The sequence below is a fragment of the Serinus canaria genome, chromosome 22, assembly GCF_022539315.1.
Source record: "Serinus canaria isolate serCan28SL12 chromosome 22, serCan2020, whole genome shotgun sequence".
Lineage (NCBI taxonomy): Eukaryota > Metazoa > Chordata > Aves > Passeriformes > Fringillidae > Serinus > Serinus canaria.
This window is the reverse complement of record NC_066335.1, coordinates 817020-837955: the sequence shown is the minus strand read 5'-3', so window position 1 is coordinate 837955 and position 20936 is coordinate 817020. Positions and strand designations below refer to the sequence as shown.

Genomic DNA, 20936 nt, shown 5'->3' with positions numbered 1-20936 from the left:
TTTGTAGGGAAAAACCACAGTGGTTTCTCCCAGAATGCTGCTGTGCCCCCAAGCAGATGTGCTGGGACACTCAGGAAACTGCTCAGGTTAAGGGGTACTCCCAGGGATCTCACACCTCCCTTCCAAACCCCCTTCAGGAGAAGATTCCCTCCAATCCAACCCATCCCTGCTGTAACCTGGGACACTCCAGCACTGACTCCTTCCTTTTCCTGATCCCTGTGGGTACCTGGATGCACCTGTCCACCATGCTCTGGGTCAGGCCTTCTGACTTCTTTTTGGCTTTGCTTATCCTAGGGGGAAAAAAGAACCAAAACAGGTGGGAATCCACACTTTTCCACAAGCACACTCCCATCATTCTTCACGTGATGAGGACAAAGATCCTTTCTGCAACTCCCCAAAGCATTTTGCAAAGCCAAGCCGACATTTCAGAGCTCTGCCTTCACACCCAGTGTCAGTTTGAGGTTTCTTTCTTCCCTCTCCTTTATTGATTTTTACTGCTAGAGATTCCTGACTCCTGTGATGCTCCAAAACCTCCTCTGTGCTGCTGGGCGCAGCCCTAAACTGAGCCCAGCCCTAAACCAGGCCCAGCCCGAGGTCAGGCCCATTCCCATACAAGCTTTTCCTGCAGTTATTCCCTACACACACAAGTCTGGAGTATTTCCATGCAATTCCCACCTTGTTCCAACACCAGATTTGGAGTTGGCATCCCAATCCCTCAGGTGCTGCCCAGAATTCCCAGGAAGACAGAACCCAGCTGGCAGAGCCTCACCTGAGGTTGTCATCTGCTCCTCCCACCACCACCAAGCTGTTGTCTGCCCGGATCTTCTCCCGGAAATCCTCCATGGCTTCCACATTGCACTGCAGGGAGTTCTGCCCGATGACGAAGAGCACCGGAGTCTTCATCTCCAGGAGGGGATCATCCACATCCTGCAACAGGCCAGGGATGGAGCTGCAACCCCAGATCGGGCTGAGGAGGTGCCAGGGGTGAGGCCCAACGGGATTTACTGAGGCCAGAGGGAAACTCTGCTTGAGCTGCAGCGTGCTCCGGAAAATGGAGCCTTTCCAATGGAATTCCAGTGCCCCTGGAAGGAGCCACTTCCCAACGTGGCTGTGTCCATCAGCAGTCCCCATCCAGTCCCACCCAAAAGGGACAAATCTGGGCTCCATGGAAATGACACAGAAAGTGAGGGACACAGGACAGGGATAAGGGAGCCAGGTCAGGGATAATGAGGGACAGAGAACATGGAATATGAGGAATACAGGACATGGATAATGGAGCCAGGACAGGGATAACGAGGGACACAGGACAGGGATAATGAGGGACAGAGGCCAGGGATAACGAGGGATCCAGGCCCTCAGGAAGGAGCTCCAAAACCACACCACAGCAGAGACAAGCCAAGAGCACTCCTCACACCAGCCATGGATCAAGAATCCCACCAGCGTTGCTACAGTCCCTCTTCTGAGAGCAGCAGCTGCTCCAAACAACAGTCACACCCACATTCCCCCAAAAAATCAGCCCTGGACTTCCAGGAACCATTCCACAAAACAACCCAGGGAGGTTTAAAGCAGAGCTCTTTAAGCAGCTCCATCTGTTCCTTACCCCCCTGGGGCCGTCCACGGTGAGCAGTGGGAAGCCAAGGCACACGACAGCAGTGACATATTCCATCACAGAAACCTGGGCAGGGAGAGAGCACTCAGCATTCCCAGAGCCCAGCAGGGACATATCCCATCAGTCAGCATTCCCAGAGCCCAGCAGTGACACATTCCATCCCAGGTCAGCATTCCCAGAGCCCAGCACATCCCAGCAATGAAGGCTGCTTTGCCAGGCTCCTACCAGGCTCAGAAAGACCTTTAGAGCAACACCTTGGTAATTAACACAGTGATTAAATGACTGAAATTGCAAAGGGCCCACGACACAGAGGTCAAAGCCAGGCCCTGGAATGAGCACAGGGACAGAGAGAACCCCAGCAGGCACTGAAATCCAGCTCTGAGCTGAGGCTGCCAAGGGGCTCTGGGACAATCACAGAACCCTGGAATGGTTTGGGAAGGACCTTGGAGGCCATCCCATCCCACCCCTGCCATGGCAGGGACACCTTCCACTGTCCCAGGTGCTCCAGCCTGGCCTGGGACACTTCCCAGGATGGAGCAGCCACAGCTCCTCTGGGAATTCCAGCCCAGCCCCTCCCCATCCTCCCAGCCAGGAATTCCTGCCCAATATCCTATTTAAATCTTCCCTTTCCCAGTGGGAAGCCATTTCCTGTGTCCTGTCCCTCTATCCCCTGTCCCCAGTCCCTCTCCAGCTCTCCTGGAGCCCCGTCAGGCCCTGGAATGTGCTGGAAGCTCTCCCTGGATCCTTTCCCTTCTCCAAGTGACCATTCCCAGCTCTCCCAGCCCAGCTCCAGAGGCTCCAGCCCGGGAGCAGCTCTTTGGCCTCCTCTCCTCCTCCTCTAACAGACCCACACCCTTCCTGTGCCCCCCAAGGATACAGAGCACTGGGGCACTCACGTGACAGGCCACCAAGGCACCCGTGTTCCACCCGATCAGGATGATCTGCTTGTGAGAGAAGTGGTTGTGGATCTGTGGGACACCAAACAAAGCTGGAGACCTGGGACAGACACTGAGACGAGGCCCAGGGTGGCACAGCTCCCCTGGGCACAGGGCAGGGGGCACAAGGGGACCTCCTGTTGTCCCTCACCTCAGCCACCTTGCCCCTGACAGCGCCGATCATGTGCTCCAGGCACTGCAGCACCCCCACCCCGCTGCCGTTGTTCAGCAGGGACGTGGAGATGGGGATCACCTGCAAGGGAAAGGGGACATCAGGGACAGCCAGCAGGGCTGGGGACAGCATCAGCAATGGCCAGCAGGGCTGGGGACAACAGCAGGAGCCCCACAGAGGCAGCCTCACTGAGGCACCCCACAGAGGCGGCCCCCCAGATCCAGCCCACCAGAAGCACCCCACAGAGGAACCCCACAGATCCAGCCCCACAGAGGAACCCCACAGATCCAGCCCCACAGATCCAGCCCCACAGACCTTTCCCAGGCAGGAGAGCTGTGACTGCCAGAAGCGGTGCCGTCGGGACGTGGGGAACAGGGAGTTGGCGGGGCCGGAGGAAGCGATGAGGATCAGGGGGGATCCGGGCAGTTTGCTCTGCAAAGTCCAACAGGAGCCGTGTCAGGGACAGCAGCACTCCCAGGAAAGGCTCCCCGCCCCACAAGGAAGAGGGAAGGATCTTGCACAGCTCTTGAATTGTCTTCCCAAGCCAAAGCTCCCTCAGGATACCCAGAAGAATTTCTCTGACAGAAGGGACTCTCCTTTCTGAGGGACTGCTCTGGTCTCTGCTCTCTGGGACAGGGACAGGGCCCAGGGGACAGCTGGAGCTGGGCCAGGGCAGGCTCAGGGTGGGTTTTGCAAAAGGTTCTTCTCCAGAGGATGCTGGGCACTGCCCAGGGAATGGGCACGGCCCCGAGGCTGCTGGAGCTCCAGGAGCCTTTGGATTTTGGGGTGTCTGTGCAGGGCTCCCAGGGTGGGATTTTGGGGTGTCTGTGCAGGGCCAGGGTTGGACTGATGATCCTGGTGGGTCCCTTCCATTCACGAAGCAGGTCTAAATCAGGGGCAGAAGAGCCCAGGGAGAGGACAGAGGCAGAGGATGGGGAGACTGAAGCTGCCACGGGACCCCCACACCCCCCAGGGGCACTCACCGGTTTATTATGGGACAGGACACCCACTGCTGGGTCCCAGGGTCTCTTAAGCAGCAGGGACAGTGCCTCAGCCCCTGCTGCTCCCGTCTTGGCCGTGGAGGAGAGCAGCATCCTGTCAATCAGCGCGGGGATCTGCAAGCAGAGGCCAGAGGGGAGTGAGGAAACACACCCAAACCATGGGACAACAATTCCAGCCTCTCCCCTCTGCCAGCTGTGACAGCCAAGCCTCCCTCTGCTTTTATCACCTTTCCCTTCAGGGTCTGCAGAGCGTCCAGGTATGCAGCCAGCACGGGCAGGCTCAGGGTCTCCACCAGCGTGGTGTGGAGCCACTGGATAAGTTTGGTGTCCCAGTTGACGCTGGCCAGGGCCTGGCGCACCCTGCGGGCACATTTATCCACAGCAATCCTCCTCAGCACGGGCTCATTGCAGGCCTGGAAGCAGGAATTCCCAAAAAACAGTTCAGAGGAAAGAAAGATGGAGCATGGCACTGCAGCCCCATCCCTAGAGAACTGTCAGTGTGGGCTACCCAAACATCTGGAGCAAGGACAAAATCTGTCCGAGCAGGAGGAGGCTGAGGGGAGCCCTCAGAGCAATCCAAAACTTCCAAGGGGAAACTCTGATCCCTGTGACAGGGACAGGTCCCAGGGAACGGCTGGAGCTGGGCCAGAGCAGGCTCAGGCTGGATTGTGGGAAAGGTTCTGTCCCCAGAGGGTGCTGGGCACCAGGGAATGGGCACAGCCCCGAGGCTGCTGGAGCTCCAGGAACCTTTGGATTTTGGGATGTCTGTGCAAGGGCTGCTCTGATGATCCATGTGGGTCCCTTCCAGCTCAGGACATTCTATGATCCCACAAAAACCACAAAGCCCAGAGCTGCCTGTTCCTCAAGGCTACCCCAGGACAACAATTCCCACGCTGACCACCCCAGGTTTTGTGGCAAGGCCGGAGCCCAGCCCCTCTCACCCCTTCGTTGGCCAGGCGGGCCAGCCTGTCCTGACTGCAGCGCTTTGTGGATCTTGTTGAACAGTTTGTTCTGGGCCATGGTCCAGCCCGTCCTGTGGGGATGGACACAGTGGGGTCACCCACAACACCACCAAACCATTCCTGCTTCCTCTGCTCTGGCACTGCCACCCCACCTGTTGATGTGCTCCTCCTAGCCTGGATTCCCATTCCCTGGAAGTCCCAGCTTGGATCCACTTTCTCTGGAATTCTCAGCCCAGATTCCCTGCCATTCCCAACCCCAATTCCCATTCCCTGGCGCTCACAGTCCATATTCCCTAGCCTTCCCTGCCATTCCCAGCCTAGACTCACTGCCATTCCCACCTGTTGACGTGTTCCCCCCAGCCCATATTGCCCACTGTTCCCTGGCATTCCCAGCCCATATTCCCATCTCCAGCCCATATCCCCATGCCCAGCCCACACCCCCTGCCATTCCCAGCCCATATCCCCATGCCCAGCCCACACCCCCTGCCATGCCCAGCCCATATTCCCATTCCCAGCCTGGATTCCCACCTGTTGACGTGCTCCTCCCAGTCGTCGGGCGGCGGGGGCGCGTCGGCGTCGGTGCGGGCGAACATGACGTGCCGCTCGCACTCGTTCATCACGCTCCGAGCCTTCTGGTTGTCGTACAGCGGCACCGGCGTCGGCGTCACCGTCTCCACGTCGATGGGGACATCGGCCTCCCTGCCACCCACACACAGGTCAGGGCAAGGATGGGGCACCGTGGGCTGTGCCACGCTTGAGGGCATCCAGGGGGGTTTAGGGAGTGCTCCCAGGGATGAACAGGGTAGGATTGACCCAGGGACCTCAGTACTCCTGGGCCACCAATTGGCAGCTCCTGGACCACCAAACCAAGCACCTTGGACACCCCAAACTGAGACCTCTATGCCCCCAAACCAAACCTATCCTGGACTCCAAACCAATCTCCCTGAAGCCCCAAAACAAGCATCCTGGATCATCAAACCTAGATACCCAAAACTGGAGTCCCAAACTGAGACTGCTCGAGCCCACAAATGAGGGCCCCTGGACCCCCAAACCAGGGTGCCTGGACACCTCAAACTGAGACCTGTGGACATCCCAAACGAAGACTCCTCACCGCACCCCCAACCCATCAGGGCCCCCAGTTTCCCCCTCACAACTGCCCCACTCATCCCTTACGACCACCCACAGGACCTCCCAACTCCTCCTTCACAGCCCCGCCCCTCCCCACCCCTCAGGACCCCTGCAGACCCCAAACGGCTCCCCCCAGCTCCACAGGGCCTCTTCCTTTCCCCTCAAAGCCCCTTAGCCCTACAGGACACCCCTCAGTTTCCCGCTGAGCCTCACCAGACCCCCTCCTTTCTCCTCACATACCACTCAGCCCCACAGGACCCCCCCAGTTCCTCCCCCGACCCCCTGCCCTCCCCTCCGCCGCTCGGGCTCTCACGGGGCGCTGCCGAGGTGCCTCCGCGGGGTGAGGAACAGGAGCCGGGCGGGCCGGGCGGCGCTGGCGTCGGGGTGCGCGCTCCAGGGCTTGGCGTAGCTGTGGTCGAGGCACACCAGGTCCAGCTCCCGCTCGTGCGCCGACAGCTGCAGCAGCAGCGACGTGCCCATCCTGCGGGCCGACCACTGCAGCTCGCGCTCCCTGTCGCGATCGCGGTCCCCGGCGCGCTGCGACATGGCGGGAGCCCCGCCCCCTTCGCCCTCCCCTCACGGCGCCGCCGCCGCCCGCCCCTCAGCGCGCGTGCGCCAGGCGCGCTCCCGCCTCTCCGGCCTCCCCTCAGCGCGCGTGCGCTGGGCGCGCTCCCGCGGAATGTCCGCGTGGGAAGGGACCCGCGGGGATCGAGGAATGTCCGCGTGGGAAGGGACCCGCGGGGATCGGGAAATATCCCCGTGGGAAGGGACCCGCGGGGATCAGGAAATATCCCCGTGGGAAGTGACCCGCGGGGATCGGGGAATGTCCCTGGGTTGTCCCCAAGAATGTCCCCGCAGGAAGGGACACTCCAGCCTCATCCAGCCCCCGCACAGGACACTGCGCGCTCCTGCAGGGTCACGGAGCGTCCCGCGTGGGGACACGGGGACGCAGTTACCGGTGACAGAGCCGCCCGCGCGACAGTCCCCGCGCCGCCACCCGCCGTTGGCACTCGGACACGGCGAGCCAACCGCTGCTGGCCAGCGGGCTGGTGGCACCTGGGGCTGGCACTGCGGTGGCAGCCCCTCGGTGACAAACCTGCAGCAGGTGCCAGAGCCTCGGGGGTGGCACATTGGTGGCACCCCCTTGGTGACAAACCTGCAGCCATCCCCGGTGACAGCGCCTCGGGGGTGTCCCGTTGGTGGTGACAGCTCCGTCCCCGGTGCCAGTGCTCCCTGGCCATGCTGCGGTGCCACGTGGTCGCCGCCCACATTCCCGGGGCCACCAGCTTCGGTCCCGGTGTCCTGCTGTCCGTCAGCTTCCGAGGTACTGCGGAGTTGGGGACACCAGGGGGTGTGGGACACACCATGGCACTGGGTGGCACCGGCAGCATGGCAAGGGCCACGCTTGCTGCCTGTGTATGTGGCCAGTGCCCCATGTCCCCATCCTGAGGTGCCACCACCCCTCCTGTCCCACACAGGTGTCCCCAGGAGAACCCAGGTGGTGCCCGAGGAGCACAGCCTCACCTGGAATGAGGTGAGGTGGCCCCGGAGTGACCCGTGGTGGCAGAGGGACATGGGGTCACCCCCCTGAGCCATGTCACCCCCTTCAGGAGCTGGTGTGGCCACTGGACACATGTCCCCTGAGTGCCACGGACACGCTGGCCCTGCGCTTGCGGCGTGGGGACTGCCCACTGCCCCAGGGGTGAGTGCCAGCCCTGGGGGGACACCCTGTGGCCACCCCCTCACCATGGCCACCCTCACCGTGCCCCCCACTCCCGCAGGGACCTGGGTGCCACCACGGTGTCGTTGGGCGAGCTGGTGGCCAACCCCAGCCTGCCGATGGCCATCAGGGACATCCCACTGCTGGACCACCGGGACCGACCCACGGGGGTGAGCCCAGCCCCATAGCACCCCACAGCACCCCGGGGTGGCACTGTCCCCGTGTCACCGTCCCTTTGCAGTGCAAAGTCACCCTCCGCTGCTACCACGACCCACGTGGCGCGGTCGAGGACGTCCCTGTCACCACCATGCACGGCCAGGTGGCCCTGGAGTCACCGGGGGTGGCACCCAAGGAGAGGAAAGAGGATTTCCAGGTACGGTGCCCACGGGCATGATGGCAGCCGGGGGGGGTTGACGTCCCCTCGCGGCCACCATGTCAGTGCCACCCCGCAGGTCCGGGTGAGGGTCATCAAGGGCCGCCAGCTGCGGGGCAATGACATCAGACCCGTGGTGAAGGTGCAGATCGGGAAGCAGAACTTCCGCAGCCGCAGCCGCAGCGGGAACAACCCCTACTTCAACGAGGTGACACCGCGGAGGGGACACGGGCACCGCCACCGTCCCTCGGCCCGCCCTCACTGTCCCCTCTCTGGGTTTTAGGTGTTTTGCCAGAATTTCCGCCTGACGCCAGAGCAGCTGGTGGCACAGCCCATCCAGATCCAGGTGGGATGGAGAGGTGGCACCAGGGGGACAGGGACAGGGATGGGGGCAGGGACACAGGAGCACAAGGACACAGGGACAACCATGTCCCCTTCCCTGTCCCAGGTGCTCCGTTCACCAAGCACCTGCACCAAACCCGTCATCGGCATCTTCGAGGTGAGGAGTGGGGAGCGGGGTTGGGTTTGGGATCGGGGTTTGGGAATTGGGGATCGGGAATGGGATTTGGGAATAGGGGATGGGGATTGGGATTGGGGTTTGGGAATGGGGTCTGGGAATGGGGTCTTTGAATGGGCTATCAGGGCATTCTCACCCCCTTTGCCATTCCCACAGCTCGATGTCGGCACCATCTACTCTGCCCCAGGTAATGACAAGGTTGGGGTGGCACTGTGTGACACATTTTGGGGTGCCACATTTTGAGCAACGTTTCACGCCAGCACTAGCCGGGGTGAAGCTCATTTTGGGGGAGCACCGTGCGTTTTGGGGAGGTTTCAGGCAGGCCCTGCGCTGCCACCGCGGTGGCGGCGGTGCCACCGAGGAGGTGACGGCGGTGTCCCCGGCGGGGCAGGGCGCAGCCTGAGCGGGAAGTGGCTGAGCCTGCAGCACCCGCGGCACCACGACGGCCGCTCGCAGGGCTTCCTGCAGGTCAGCCTCATGGTGCGCCGCGCCGGCGAGCGCGCCCAGGTGAGCGCCCCGCCCTCCCCCGCGCCCCAAAATCCCTCCTGGGGGTCCCCACGCTGTCACCTCCCCCCGCCACCCCAGGAGCAGGAGGTGCCGGCGGGGGACGAGGATGTGGAGGCCAACCTGCTGCGGCCACCGCCCTGCGCCACCACGCTGCAGATCCGCGTGTTCCGCGCCGAGGACCTGCCGTGGGGTGGGGACACCGGGGTGTGGCGTGGGGACATCGGGAATTGGGGCAGGGACACCGGGAAGTGGGGTGGGGACACCGGGAACCGGGGTGCAGACCACGGGAATTGGGATGGGGCCACCAGGGTTTGTAGTGGGAGCAGATTTGGGGATCCCCCTTCTCACCACAGGGTGGGGATACCGGGGATTTGGGGTGGGTTTGGGGAACCCCTGCTTGCTGCAGAGTGGGAACCGGGGGGGATTTGGGGTGGGGCAGGGGTTCGGGGACCCCCAAAATCTCGCTGCTCTCCATCCCCGCGCAGCGGAGCCGGCACAGCCGTGCCTGGGCGGCGCCGCGGGCTCGCTGAAGGTGTCGGTGCGGGTCGGCTTTGCGGGCAGGACGGTGAGCACCGGGCGGGGAATTTGGGGCGCCGGGCAGGGAATTTGGGGTGCTCGGGGGCCCTGGGGAGGCCCGATCCTTTGGGGGGCTCACAGCTGTCCCCACCGCAGCTCTGCACCCGCGGGGTGCCCGCCGAGGCCAGCCCCGAGTGGAACGAGGTTTTGTTCTTCCCCCTGCGGGTGAGGAGCGCCCCCGGCCCCAAACAGGGGCACCCCAAAAAAGGGGACACCCCCATTTCCACAGCCACACTCGGCGCTGTTCTGTCCCTGCAGCTGCCCCCCATCTGTGACGAGATCCTGCTGGAAATCCTGCATGGGTGAGAGCGGGACACCCCGCGGGTTTGGGGGGACATCCCTGGGATTAGGGGACACTCCTCGGGTTTGGGGACCCCTCCGCATTCGGGGGACCCCTGACCGTGTCCCCCCAGGTCGTGCCGAAGCAAAGCCGTTGGCAGGGCCACCCTGAGGCTGTCCCAAATCTCCCGGGACCCCGACGAGCTCGAGGGTGAGCGGGGCTGTCCTTCTGCCCCTTTTTGGGGTCCCCATTAGCCAGAGCCCACCCTGAACCCCCTTTTCTCTGCCTCCAGAGGGGACCCCCGGGTTCTTGCCCTCCTTTGGGCCCAGCTTCCTGCCCTTCTACGGCCCCCGGCCGGACGCTGCCCGGGTACGGAGCAGGATTTGGGGGAAATGGGGTTTTTTGGGGGGCAATGGGGCATCTGGGAGGAAATCAGGAGTTATTGGGGCAAAGGAAGGATTTCTGAGGGCCGTGGGGTGTTTGGGGTGGGAGTGGGGCAAAGCAGGAGGAAATAGGGGGTTTGGAGGGGAAATGGGGTTGTGGGGCTTGTCAGTGAGGGTTTGGGGAATGGGAAAGGGAATTTGGGATGTTTTCAAGGTCAGTGGGACTTTTGGGGGTGAGAATGGGGTGGGGAAATGGAGAATGGGATGGAAATGGGACGGGAAAGGGAGAACAGGGCATTTGAGGGAAAACAGGAATTTTGGGGGCATGGCTTTAGGACACAATGGGACATTTGGGGTGAAAATGGGGTGGGCATATGGAGAATGGGGTGAAAATGGGATGGGAATAACAGAGAATGGGGCACTTAAGGGAAAACAGGAGTTGTTGGGGCAGGACTTTAGGGGACAATGGGACATTTGGGGTGGCCATGGGACACAGCACACCCGGGACTCGTTTCCCAGGACTCGGGGCCGGTTTATCGGGGCCGGCTGCTGCTGGAGCTCTACACCCACATGGGGACCCCGCCCGGGCGCCAGCGCGACGCCGTGGCCCCCGTGGACGCCGAGCGGGCGCAGGTGGGGACACGGGGACACCACGGGCTACTGCCACCTGCACCCCGCGGGGCCAGCTGAGCGCTTTTGGGGTTTCTCCTCGCCGCAGAGACGCCTGCCCCGCTGCCAGCTGGGGCTCTGTGGGGTTTTCTACTCGGCCACCACGGTGCCAGGCGGCCCCGAGGCGCTGAGCCTGGAGCTGGGCATCGGCAGCGCCGCGGCCGCCACCGCGCCGGCCGTGCCCGCGTTCGACGGTGAGCGGGGACAGCGCCGGGGCGGCACCGGTGCCATTGTCACCACCCTGCCGCCGGTGGCCGGTCGTGGGAAGGGGGCGGTGAGACGGTGGGGGAGTGATTAATTGTTGGGAATGGTTAATTATTGTAGTTATTGGGGGGTTTGATCAGCATGTGTGGGAGGGACTGGGAGGTTTGGGGTTATCTGGGGGTGATTTGGGGTGGTATTGGGGTGTTTGGGGGGATTTTAGGGTGTTTGGGGGTGTTTCAGGGTGATTCTCGGTTACTTTGGTGTGGTTTGGGGCACTGCCAGGACACCCTGGGCTGAGGTAATTTTGGGGTGTTTTGATGGTGTTGGGGACATGGATTGGGTGTAACCCAGGTGATGTCACCTGTGGATCAGAGGACACTTTGGGAATCTCTGATGATCCCATGACACCTCCCAGGAAGCCACCACCGCCCCACACCAGTGGGGCTGGGTCTGTCCTGACCCCAAGTTTCCCAATTTTCCTGGATTTAGGGAACCTCTACCACCACCTGCCGTGGTTTGGGGACAAACCAGTGGCTGCTGTCACCTCTCTGTGGGAGGACGCCGGGCACCGCTGGGACAGCCTGAACCTCCTGCGAGCCCTGTGCCACCACCTGGTGAGATCCCAAATCTGGGGGATGATCCCAAATCTGGGTGAGATTGACCCCAAATCCATTTGGGAACAGTTTGGGGCCGTTCCCAGGAGAGGAACCTGGCCAAGCTGCAGGGACAACGTGGGGACACCGCCAGGGACAGCAGGAGGAAGCTGCTGCGGGAGCTGGAACAGGACTGCGAGTGAGCGATCCCAAATCCCAACATCGGGGTTTGGGGCCGGGGGATCCCAAATCTGGGGGGAAACAGGGCTGGAAGTGGGGGTTTAGGGGACTTGGGACACTTTGGGGGACAGTAGGACATTCCAGAGGGCAACTGGGGGTGGAAATGGGATGAGGAGGACGTGGGGATTTTGGGGTGGAAATGGAGATTTTCATGGGAGGATGGAGTGTTTGGGGGAAACCAAGGAATTGTTGGGGCAAAGAATTTTGGGGGTTAAACTGGGGATTTTGGGGTGATTTTGGGTGCTGCAGGGCTGCCCTGGGCTGGGGTGGTTTTGGGGTGATTCTGGGATGTTTTTGGGGTGATTTTGGGCTATTTTGGGGCCCTGCAGGGCCGCCCTGCAGTGCCTGGAGGAGCAGCCTGCTCTGACAGCCCTGGACCAGCAGCTCCGGAGCTGCCGGCGCCGCCTCCTGCTGTGGCTGCAGCGCGAGGCCAGAGCCGATGGCCGGCACAGGGACACCCTGGGGACAGTGGCCCAGGGGTGGCTGCGGCGCGCGGCCGCACTGGCCGTGGAGGTGACACCAAAAACCCCAAAGTGGGACAAATCCAAACCCCACAGTGCTGAGGTTTGGTGTGTCCAGGGTCCCTTTGGGGCAGTTCCTGTCTCACCCCTCTCCCCATGCCACCGTGTCCCCACAGCCCCAGGCCGGTGTCCCCGATGTGCAGCTGTGGCTGCTGCAGGGCCAGCTCCGGGTGGCCTCAGCCCGTGTCCCCGCCACCGATGTCCTGCACTCCCCACGCGGCCCCGGTGCCTGCGGCCGCCTCTGCAGGAGGATCCTCACCCTGTTCCTGGTGGGAACTCCGCTGTCCCCTGCTGTCCCTCCTTGTCCCCTTGGTGTCCCCTGGTGTCCCTCCTTGTCCCCTTCATGCCCCCTCTGTCCCTGCCCCATGTCCCCTCTCTATTCCCTCCTCATCTCCTCCAAGTCCCTGCTCTGTGTCCCCCCATGTCCCCTCTCTGCACATCCCCATGTCCCCTGTCTGTCCCCCCGCGTGTCCCCACCCCAGGGTGACACTGTGCCACACTCTGTGCCGCAGGGCTGCGGGGACACCCAGGCCCAGGTGCGGGTCTGGCTGTGGCTGGGGCGAGTGGACGAGAGCGGCGAGCTGGTGCGGCAGCTCGGGGGGAGCCTGCGCTTCTACAGCGAGATGGTGGGGACAGGGGAGGGGACAGCAGGGACAAGGGTGGGGACAGCGCCCCACAGTGTCCCCTAAGGGCAGCCGCTGTGTCCCTGCAGTTCGAGAACCAGACGCGGCTGTTGGGGAAATGGGGGCCCCGGAGGCTTTTGGGGCGCCCCGCGTTCTCCGACAGCTCCGGCCTGGCCGTGCCCCCCCCGGATGAGCTGCGGCCCCCCAAGGGCTGGCACTGGGACGGGCCCTGGAGCGTGGAGCGGCCGCGGCGGTGAGCCCAGGGGACACCACCCCTGTCCCTGCGGGGAGCGCGGTGACCCAGCCGCGTCCCCCGGTGTCCCCAGGGTGCTGTCACAGGGAGCGCGGTGACACCAGCCATGTCTCCCGGTGTCCCCAGGGTGCTGGCACGGGCGGAGGGCGAGGGGAGCGTGGTGCTGGAGGAGCTCTATGAGAACCAGAGCCGAGACCCCAGCGGGGGCTGGGCCAGCACGGCCAGCACAGATGCCGTGAGTGAGGGACAGCATGGGGACAGCGCGGGTGACACCAGAGTGTCGCGGCTCAGCGCCCGCCTGGTTTTGCAGAAGGGAGTGGCAGTGCCACCAAAGGAGGAGGTAGTGTGTCCCCAGGGCTGGCGTGTCACCAGTGACTGGCAAGTGGACATGGAGGGGGCTGAGGATGAGGACGGTGAGTGAGGGGTCCCCAGTGGGCACAGCAGGGTGGGGGGGACAGGGATGCGGTGACAGGATGGGGGTGACAAGATGGGGTGGCAGGGACAGGGTGGCAGGGAAGGAGCTGACCCCTGTGTGCAGGTTGGCAGTACGGGGTGGGCACGGAGGATGGCAGCCCCCCGGCAGTGTGGCACAGCAAGGGACAGCAGTGTCACACCCTCCGGCGCCGGCGCTGGGTCCGGGTCCGCCACAGGGACAGCGACAGCTGGACACAGGAGCAGGACACGGACACCTGCAGCACCCTGGTGACACACATGGGGACAGGGACGGCGGTGGGGATGGAGGTGGCAGGGTGGGGGTGACAGAGAGGTGACAAGGATGGGATGTTATGGGCGATGAGGGTGGTGGGTTGGGGTGATGGGGATGAGGGTGGCAGGCCCAGGGTGGGTGACAGGGCTGCTGTCCCTGTGTCACCCTGTCCCCTCCAGGACCCAGAGGAGCTGTGGGAGGACGAGGCCTGGCAGCCCGAGTGCTTCTGGGGCTGCACCTTCCAGCCCAAGGTCCCGGCCGGTCCCCGGTGCCGCCGGCGGCGCTGGCAGCGCAGCCTGGTGCCCGCCGAGCCCGCGGCCGTGGCACCGCTCTTCCTGCTCCAGGGAGCCCCGGTAGGAACGGGGCAGGGGAACTGGAGGGACCCGGGGGGAACGGGAAGGACAGAGGGAATGGGAGGTGTGGAGAGGGAGGGGAGATGGAGGGGAGGGAAGAGGGAGGGATGGAGCCCTGTGGAGCGGGGCCATGATGGGACAGTCGCACATGCGACAGGGGGACAGCAGGGTCCCCCCAGCCCAGCCCTGTCCCCTCCCAGGACGCCAAGGAGCTGGCCCAGGACAGTCCAGCGGTGGCCCTGCAGCAGCCGCCCCCCTTCATCCTCTGCACCTTCCAACGTGAGCCTGGGGACCAGCAGGGAGCGGGGAGGGGCCGGGATAGACCGGGAGGGGTCAGGAGTGGCCGGGGGCTCGCAGCCCCCCTGACCCCCGGCTGTCCCCAGGGCCCGGCCGTTTCCAGCTCCGCTGTTACATCTTCCAGGCGCTGGATCTGGCGCCCGGCAGCGCCAGGACCTCCATAGGTGGGACCCCCCACCCCCGGGTGCCGCCCCACCTGCAGCCCGGGGCGCTGACGGTGTGGCTGTCCCCAGATGCCACCGCGCACGTGTCGTTCGTGTCCCTGAGCCAGAGCACGCGGGTGGTGCGCGGGGCGCTGGACCCGCAGTGGGAGCAGACGCTGCTCTTCCCCCGGGTGCCGCTGTTCGGGGACCCCCGAGGCGTCCGGAAGGACCCTCCCGCCGTGGTGGTGGAGGTGTGCGACCAGAGGGGGCAGGTACGGGACACGGGGGGAGGGAGGGAGGGAGGGAGGGATGGATGGATGGATGGATGGATGGATGGATGGATGGATGGATGGATGGATGGATGGATGGATGGATGGAACATGGATGGAGGGTTGGCAGGATGGATGGAGGGACAGGGGCTCAGGGATGGAAGGACAGGGATCAGAGATGGAAGGATGGGGCCGTCAGGGATGGAGGGGCAGGGACACCCCGGCTGAGCCAGCCCGTGCTCAGGCTCTCCTCGCAGGACACCGCGGTGCTCCTGGGCCGCTGTGTGTGCATCCCGCGGGTCTGGCTGGACGCGGCGCTCCGGGAGCCGCCTCGGCTCCGGCCCACCCGCTGCGGGGGCCGCGGGGCCCGGCCGGGGAGCTGCTGGCGGCCTTCGAGCTCCTGCGCGAGCCCGAGGTGAGGCGGTGACAGGGGTGGCACATGGTGACACAGAGGGCGCTCAGGGCCGGGATGGCATTGTCGCTGTGTGTCCCCCCCCACCGCAGGACGGGTCCCCGGCTCCTCTCAGCCTCCCGCCCCTGAGGAAGGACGGGTTCGGCCTCCCCCCGGAGCTGCGGCCACGCCTGCAGAGGGTGGCGCTGGAGGTGGGAGCCACCTGCGGGAGGGGACAGCGCGGGGAGAGGGGTGGGGACAGGGATGGGACAGGGATAAAGGTGGGATGGGGACAAGACTGGAGATGCAGCCTGGTCGTGGCACAGGCTGTGAGCAGAGCTGAAGCTCCTGGGGATGGGGACAGGGACAGGGGATGGGGACAGGACTGGGACAAGAACAGGAGCGAAGATGACAGCGGGCACACAGGGGAGGAGGCAAGGCCAGCACAGGGGTGGGGACAGCGACACGGATGGGGACAGCACCTTCAGGCTGCCACCGAGGGGAGCCCCGCGGGTGACAGGAGCCGCGTGTCCCGCCAGGTGCTGGCCTGGGGGCTGCGGGGGCTGCGCGGGACCGTGCGAGAGCCGCGGCTGGAGCTGCAGTGGGGGGAGCAGAGCCTGTGGGCCCCCCCGATCCAGGACATGGCCACCAACCCCAACTTCCCCAGCAACGCCTTCCTGCTCACCCTGGTGAGGGCGGGACGGGGGCGGGCAGCGGGCGCCTGTGTGGCCGCCGGTGACCGGGCTGTCCCCGCGCTGTCCCCGCAGGCGCTGCCCGAGGAGGAGCGGTTCGTGCCGCCCATCCGCCTGCGGCTCTGGCACCGTGCGGGCACCGAGCGGCGGCTGCTGCTGGGCCAGGCCAGCGTCAGGGACCTGGGCCAGTACCGCTGCCCCCCGCCCTGCCAGGAGCAGCTGCTGGGCTCCGGCAGGCCCGGCCACGGTTCTGACACGGTTGTGTCAATGCCAGGTACTGCCCGTCCCATCCCTGCCCCTCCCTGGTGCCACCTGTCCCATCCCTGCCCTACCCCAGGTGTCCCCTCCCTCATCCCCGCTGTCCCTGTGTCCCTCAGATGAGCTCCTTTCCGTGCCCGTCTCCTCCAGCCCCTGCAGACGCTGGTGTTCCATGTTCCTGGCCACAGCCCCGGCCAGGATGGCTCAGGTGAGTCCCCCTGGTCACCTGGCACAGCCCTGGCACTGCTGGGTGCTGGCACTGCCCAGCTCTGTGCCTCAGTTTCCCCAAGAGCCCTTTGCTCCCTGCAGGACCTGCTGGGCTACCTCAGGAAGAAGCGGGCTGAGGACGAGGTGGGCACAGGAACGGGGACAGGTGGCACATAGGATGCCACCAGGGCCACCTGTGGCCACCTGCATCTGCTCCCCCCCAGGATGAGGCAGATGAGGAAGAGGAGGAGGAGGACAGTGAGGACGAGGATGAGGACATGGAGGAGGAGGAGGAGGAGGAGGAGAGGGACTGGTGGAGCAAATTCTACGCGTCCATGGAGGACAAGGACCCCAAATCCCCGTGGGGAACCAACGGGGACAGACTGAAGGTGAGCCAGAGCCTGGGACCTGCACTGGGACAGGGATAGGGACAGCTGGGGACAGGGACAGGATGGGGACAGGGACAGGGACAGGACAGAGCTGGGGACAGGGACAGGGATGAAGGTGGGGAGGGGACAGGGATGAGGAGCGAATGGGGACAAGGATGAAGAAGGGGCCGGGACCGTGGTGGGGAGCAGCCCCGGGGCTGATCCGAGGCCCTGCAGATCTACGGCTGCGAGCTGGAGGAGGTGCCCGAGTTCGAGGGGCTGCAGGATTTCTGCCAGACCTTCCCCCTCTCCAAACCCGGCCGTGCCCCCGAGCCCGTGGGCAGCTTCAAGGTGGGTGAAGCTCCCTCCCCGTGGGACCCCGTGGCAGCGGGGCGGGACCCCCGGAGGGCACCGAGGGGTCTCTCAGGGGCTGTTCCGCATCTACCCCGTGCCCGAGGAGGGCGGAGCCGCCTCCGCTCCTCGCTGCTTCCAGCGCCTGCCGCCCCGCCAGCCGCAGCCGTGCCTGGTGCGCGTCTACGTCGTGCGAGCCTTCGACCTGTCCCCCCGCGATGTCACCGGGCTGGTGAGGACAGCGGGGACGCCAGCGGGGCCGGGTAGGGCGGGGCGGGGCGGCCGTGTCACCGCGGTGTCCCCTCCGTACCCCAGAGCGATCCCTACGTGCGGGTGACGCTGGGCAAGAAGACGCTGGGACAGCGGGACCAGTACGTGCCCAACACCCTGGAGCCCGTCTTTGGCAGGTGCGGCACTGTCAGCCCCGGGGCGGGTGGCCCATGTCACTGTCACCTCCAGGGGGCACTGGGGGCGCTCACCAGGTCACCATTCCCAGTGCTGTTGTGCCACCAGATCCCTGTGCCATTCCCTGTGTCCCCTCCTGTCCCACTCCCTGTCCTGACATGTCCCCGTGTCCTCACCTGTCCCACTCCCTGTGCCACCAGCTGAACCATTCCCTGTCCTGCCATGTCCCCGTGCCCCCAGCTCCCCTGTCCCCGCGGGTCCCTGTCCCCATGCCAGCCCCGGGCCGATGACACCGCTGCCACCAGGATGTTCGAGCTGACGGCCACCATCCCCCTCGAGAAGGACCTGCGGGTGACAATCATGGACCACGACAAGGTGCCACCTGACCAGGAGATTGGCAGCACCACCATCGACCTGGAGGACCGGCTGCTGTCCCACCACCGTGCCCACTGCGGGCTGCCCACCCTGTACCACACGTCCGTGGCACAGGGGGGACAGGGAGGGGACACGGGGAGGGGACATGGGGAGAGGGTGCGGGGAGGAACAGGGAGGAACACGGGGGGCTGGGAGGGGGGCCAGGAGGGGACATGGTGAGCACATGGGGGGCACAGGAGGATGGCACAGAGCGGGCACAGAGGGATTCAGGACACGAGGAGGGGCAGGATGGGGGGCACAGGAAGGTTTGGGGGGCACAGGAGGATGGCACAGAGGGCCAGGGGTGGGCACAGGGGTGACTCCCAGCAGAGGTGCCACTGCCCTGTCCCCAGCGCGGGCCCCGCGTGCTGGCGGGACCAGCTGTGCCCCAGCCGTGCCCTGGAGCTCCTGGCGGGCACCCGGGGGCTGCCCGGGCCCCGCTACAGCCACGGGGGCACCGCCCTGAGCCTGAACGGGCAGCGCTTCAAGCTGCACCACTTCGGTGAGGGGAGGGACTGGGGGGGGGGGGGTCTGGGGAGGGTCTGAGGGGGTTTGGGGGGGTCTGGTGGGATTTGGGAGGATGTGGGGAGGGTCTGGTGGGGATTTGGGGGGATCTGGTGGGGTTTGGGAGGATGTGGGGAGGGTCTGGTGGGGGTTAGGGGAAGTCTAGGGGGGGTCTGGGGTGGTTTCCAGGGATCTGAGGGGGGTTTGGGGTGGGTCCAGGGTGTCTGGGGTAATTTGGGGGTGTCTGTGAGGTGGCTGTCGGGTGGGTGACAGGTGGGTCGGTGTCACAGAGCGGGGCCACCCCCCGCCCCGACACGCCGGGGCCCCCCGGGAGCGCCTGGCCCTGCACGTGCTGAACCTGTGCGAGCTCGTCCCGGAGCACCTGGAGACCCGCGGGCTGCAGAGCCGCGCCCAGCCCGGCCTGGAGCAGGTGACAGCGACACCGGGGACAGCGACACCGGGCAGGGGGTGACAGCGACACCTGGCGGGGAGGGGTGATGGGGACCTTGGGGTGACCGAGAACATGGGGGTCGGGACATCGCAGGGACAGGGACGCTGGGGCAGATGCCAGGGACCCCAGGAGTGGGTGATGGGGCCAGGGGGTGACAAGGACAGGTGCTGGGGGGACAAAGGAACCCCGTGGTGATGAGGAGCCTGGGGCTGTGGGGACAGAGGAGGGACACTGGGGGGTACCTGGGGACATGGGGCTCGTGCCACCCTGTCCTGCTGTCCCCAGGGCAAGGTGCAGATGTGGGTGGACATTTTCCCCACCAGCCTCGGCCCCCCCGGGCCCCCCGTGAACATCGACCCCCGCAAGGCTGAGGGGTGAGTGAGGGACAGGACACCCCCGTGGGGACAGGGCCACCCCGGGTGGAAGGTGACCCGTCTCTGTCCCCTCCCGAGGTACGAGCTGCGCTGCGTGGTGTGGAACGTGCGGGACACAAACCCTGGGGACATCAACCTGCTGGGCCAGCACATGAGTGACATCTACGTGTCTGGGTGTGTCCCCATCGTGTCCCCTGTCACCCCCCAGCTTCTGTCCTGCTCACCCCAGAGCCCCTGGCAGGTCCTTTGTCACTAGAGGGTCCCTATCAGCCATCCCCAGGGTTCCTGTCACGCCAGGGTGTCCCCATCCATGTGGGCACAGTGGTGACAGCAGTGTCCCCTCTGGGGTGGCACAGAGGTGATGCGGTGTCCCCGCAGGTGGCTGGACGGGGTGGGATGGGTGCAGAGGTGACAGCAGTGTCCCCTGGGGGGTGGCACAGAGGTGACAGCGGTGTCCCCGCAGGTGGCTGGACGGGCTCCCCGAGCAGCGGCAGCACACTGACATCCACTATCGCTCCCGGAACGGCCGCGGCGCCTTCAACTGGCGCTTCGTGTTCCCCTTCGAGTTCCTGGCGGCTGAGAAGCTCTGCGCCATCCACCGCAAGGTCAGAGACAGCCAGAGAGGGACAGAGTGGGGACACAGAGTGGGGACACAGCCCAGGGACATGTGTGACCTTACCGTGTCCCCGGGCAGGACCATGTGTGGAGTTTGGACGAGACGCTGCTGAAAGTGCCGCCCAAGCTCATCCTGCAGGTGTGGGACAATGACAAGTTCAAGGCGGACGATCTGCTGGGTGAGAGCCCGTGTCACCACCGGGGGGACACCGCAGGGGACAGGGGACAGCCAGTGGAGACAGGGAGCACCCACTGGTGATAAGGAGCTCCCCCCGGTGACAGAGCTGTCCCCTGCCCTGTCCCGCAGGGATCCTGGAGCTGGAGCTGACGCGGTTGCCCCGCCCGGCCCACAGCGCCCGCCTGTGCCGGGCCACGCCGCAGGAGCTGCCCTGGTTCTCCTGGGCCTGGCTCTCCCTGCCCCGGTTCTTCCGGGCCCGGCTCTCCCGGGCCTGGCTCTCCCTGGCCCGCTTCTCCTGGCTCTGGCTCCCCCTGGCCCGGCTCTCCCGGCGCTGGTGCCGCGCCCCGGTGCGGCAGCGCCCGACCCTGAACCTGTTCCGCAGGAGGAGGGCGCGGGGCTGGTGGCCCTGCACTGTGCATGAGGACGGCGGCCAGCGGCTCTCGGTAGGTTGGGGACAGGTTGGGGACACCCACACGGGGCTGAGGGACAGCAGGGACAGCAGGGACAGATCCAACTGCCCCGCAGGGGAAGCTGGAGCTCAGCCTGGAGCTGCTGTCGGCGCAAGAGGCCGAGGAGCGGCCGGTGGGGAAGGGCCGGGAGGCGCCCAACAAGCACCCGACCCTGCCCGAGCCCAGGTGAGCCCGGGGCGAGCCAGGAGGGGCCAGCGGACAGGGGACAGATGGTGGCTGAGCCT

At 65.2% G+C, this 20936-nt stretch overlaps 2 protein-coding genes across 2 annotated transcripts in view; one reads left to right on the top strand and one right to left on the bottom strand.

Moving 5' to 3' along the window:
• KANSL3 (KAT8 regulatory NSL complex subunit 3) overlaps positions 1-6387 on the bottom strand; it is a 15883-nt gene extending 9496 nt beyond the window's left edge. The window contains 12 exon segments of the mRNA XM_018925140.3: positions 227-290; positions 770-927; positions 1601-1675; positions 2506-2577; positions 2696-2797; positions 3032-3148; positions 3700-3831; positions 3945-4130; positions 4659-4688; positions 4690-4750; positions 5208-5378; positions 6121-6387. Coding sequence (XP_018780685.3) covers positions 227-290; positions 770-927; positions 1601-1675; positions 2506-2577; positions 2696-2797; positions 3032-3148; positions 3700-3831; positions 3945-4130; positions 4659-4688; positions 4690-4750; positions 5208-5378; positions 6121-6353 — 1401 coding nt within the window. The 5' untranslated portion in view covers positions 6354-6387.
• On the top strand, positions 6352-20881 carry FER1L5 (fer-1 like family member 5). Its single transcript, XM_050982750.1, has 46 exons — positions 6352-6978; positions 7035-7131; positions 7286-7341; positions 7418-7509; positions 7589-7697; positions 7769-7900; positions 7980-8108; positions 8349-8399; positions 8574-8615; positions 8736-8924; positions 9003-9114; positions 9410-9489; positions 9597-9802; positions 9914-9990; positions 10073-10149; positions 10683-10796; positions 10882-11026; positions 11526-11650; positions 11737-11828; positions 12199-12382; positions 12507-12659; positions 12903-13016; positions 13103-13266; positions 13393-13679; positions 13805-13995; positions 14152-14325; positions 14526-14604; positions 14709-15037; positions 15292-15449; positions 15562-15637; positions 15965-16391; positions 16495-16583; positions 16685-16726; positions 16807-16971; positions 17188-17301; positions 17378-17533; positions 17617-17708; positions 18012-18182; positions 18474-18622; positions 18915-19054; positions 19361-19449; positions 19528-19623; positions 19913-20054; positions 20144-20243; positions 20372-20685; positions 20768-20881. The coding sequence occupies exons 1-46, from the start codon at positions 6352-6354 to the stop codon at positions 20879-20881; spliced, it is 6861 nt and encodes a 2286-aa protein (XP_050838707.1).
• Positions 20882-20936: the final 55 nt, after the last annotated feature.

Excerpts from the sequence above, each read along its gene's own strand:
- FER1L5 (XM_050982750.1), top strand. The coding sequence starts at position 6,352 with ATGGCGGGAGCCCCGCCCCCTTCGCCCTCCCCTCACGGCGCCGCCGCC. Across the intron at positions 7,698-7,768 it reads ACCGGGACCGACCCACGGGG|TGCAAAGTCACCCTCCGCTG; the intron begins GTGAGCCCAGCC and ends GTCCCTTTGCAG. Across the intron at positions 20,055-20,143 it reads TCTGCGCCATCCACCGCAAG|GACCATGTGTGGAGTTTGGA; the intron begins GTCAGAGACAGC and ends GTCCCCGGGCAG.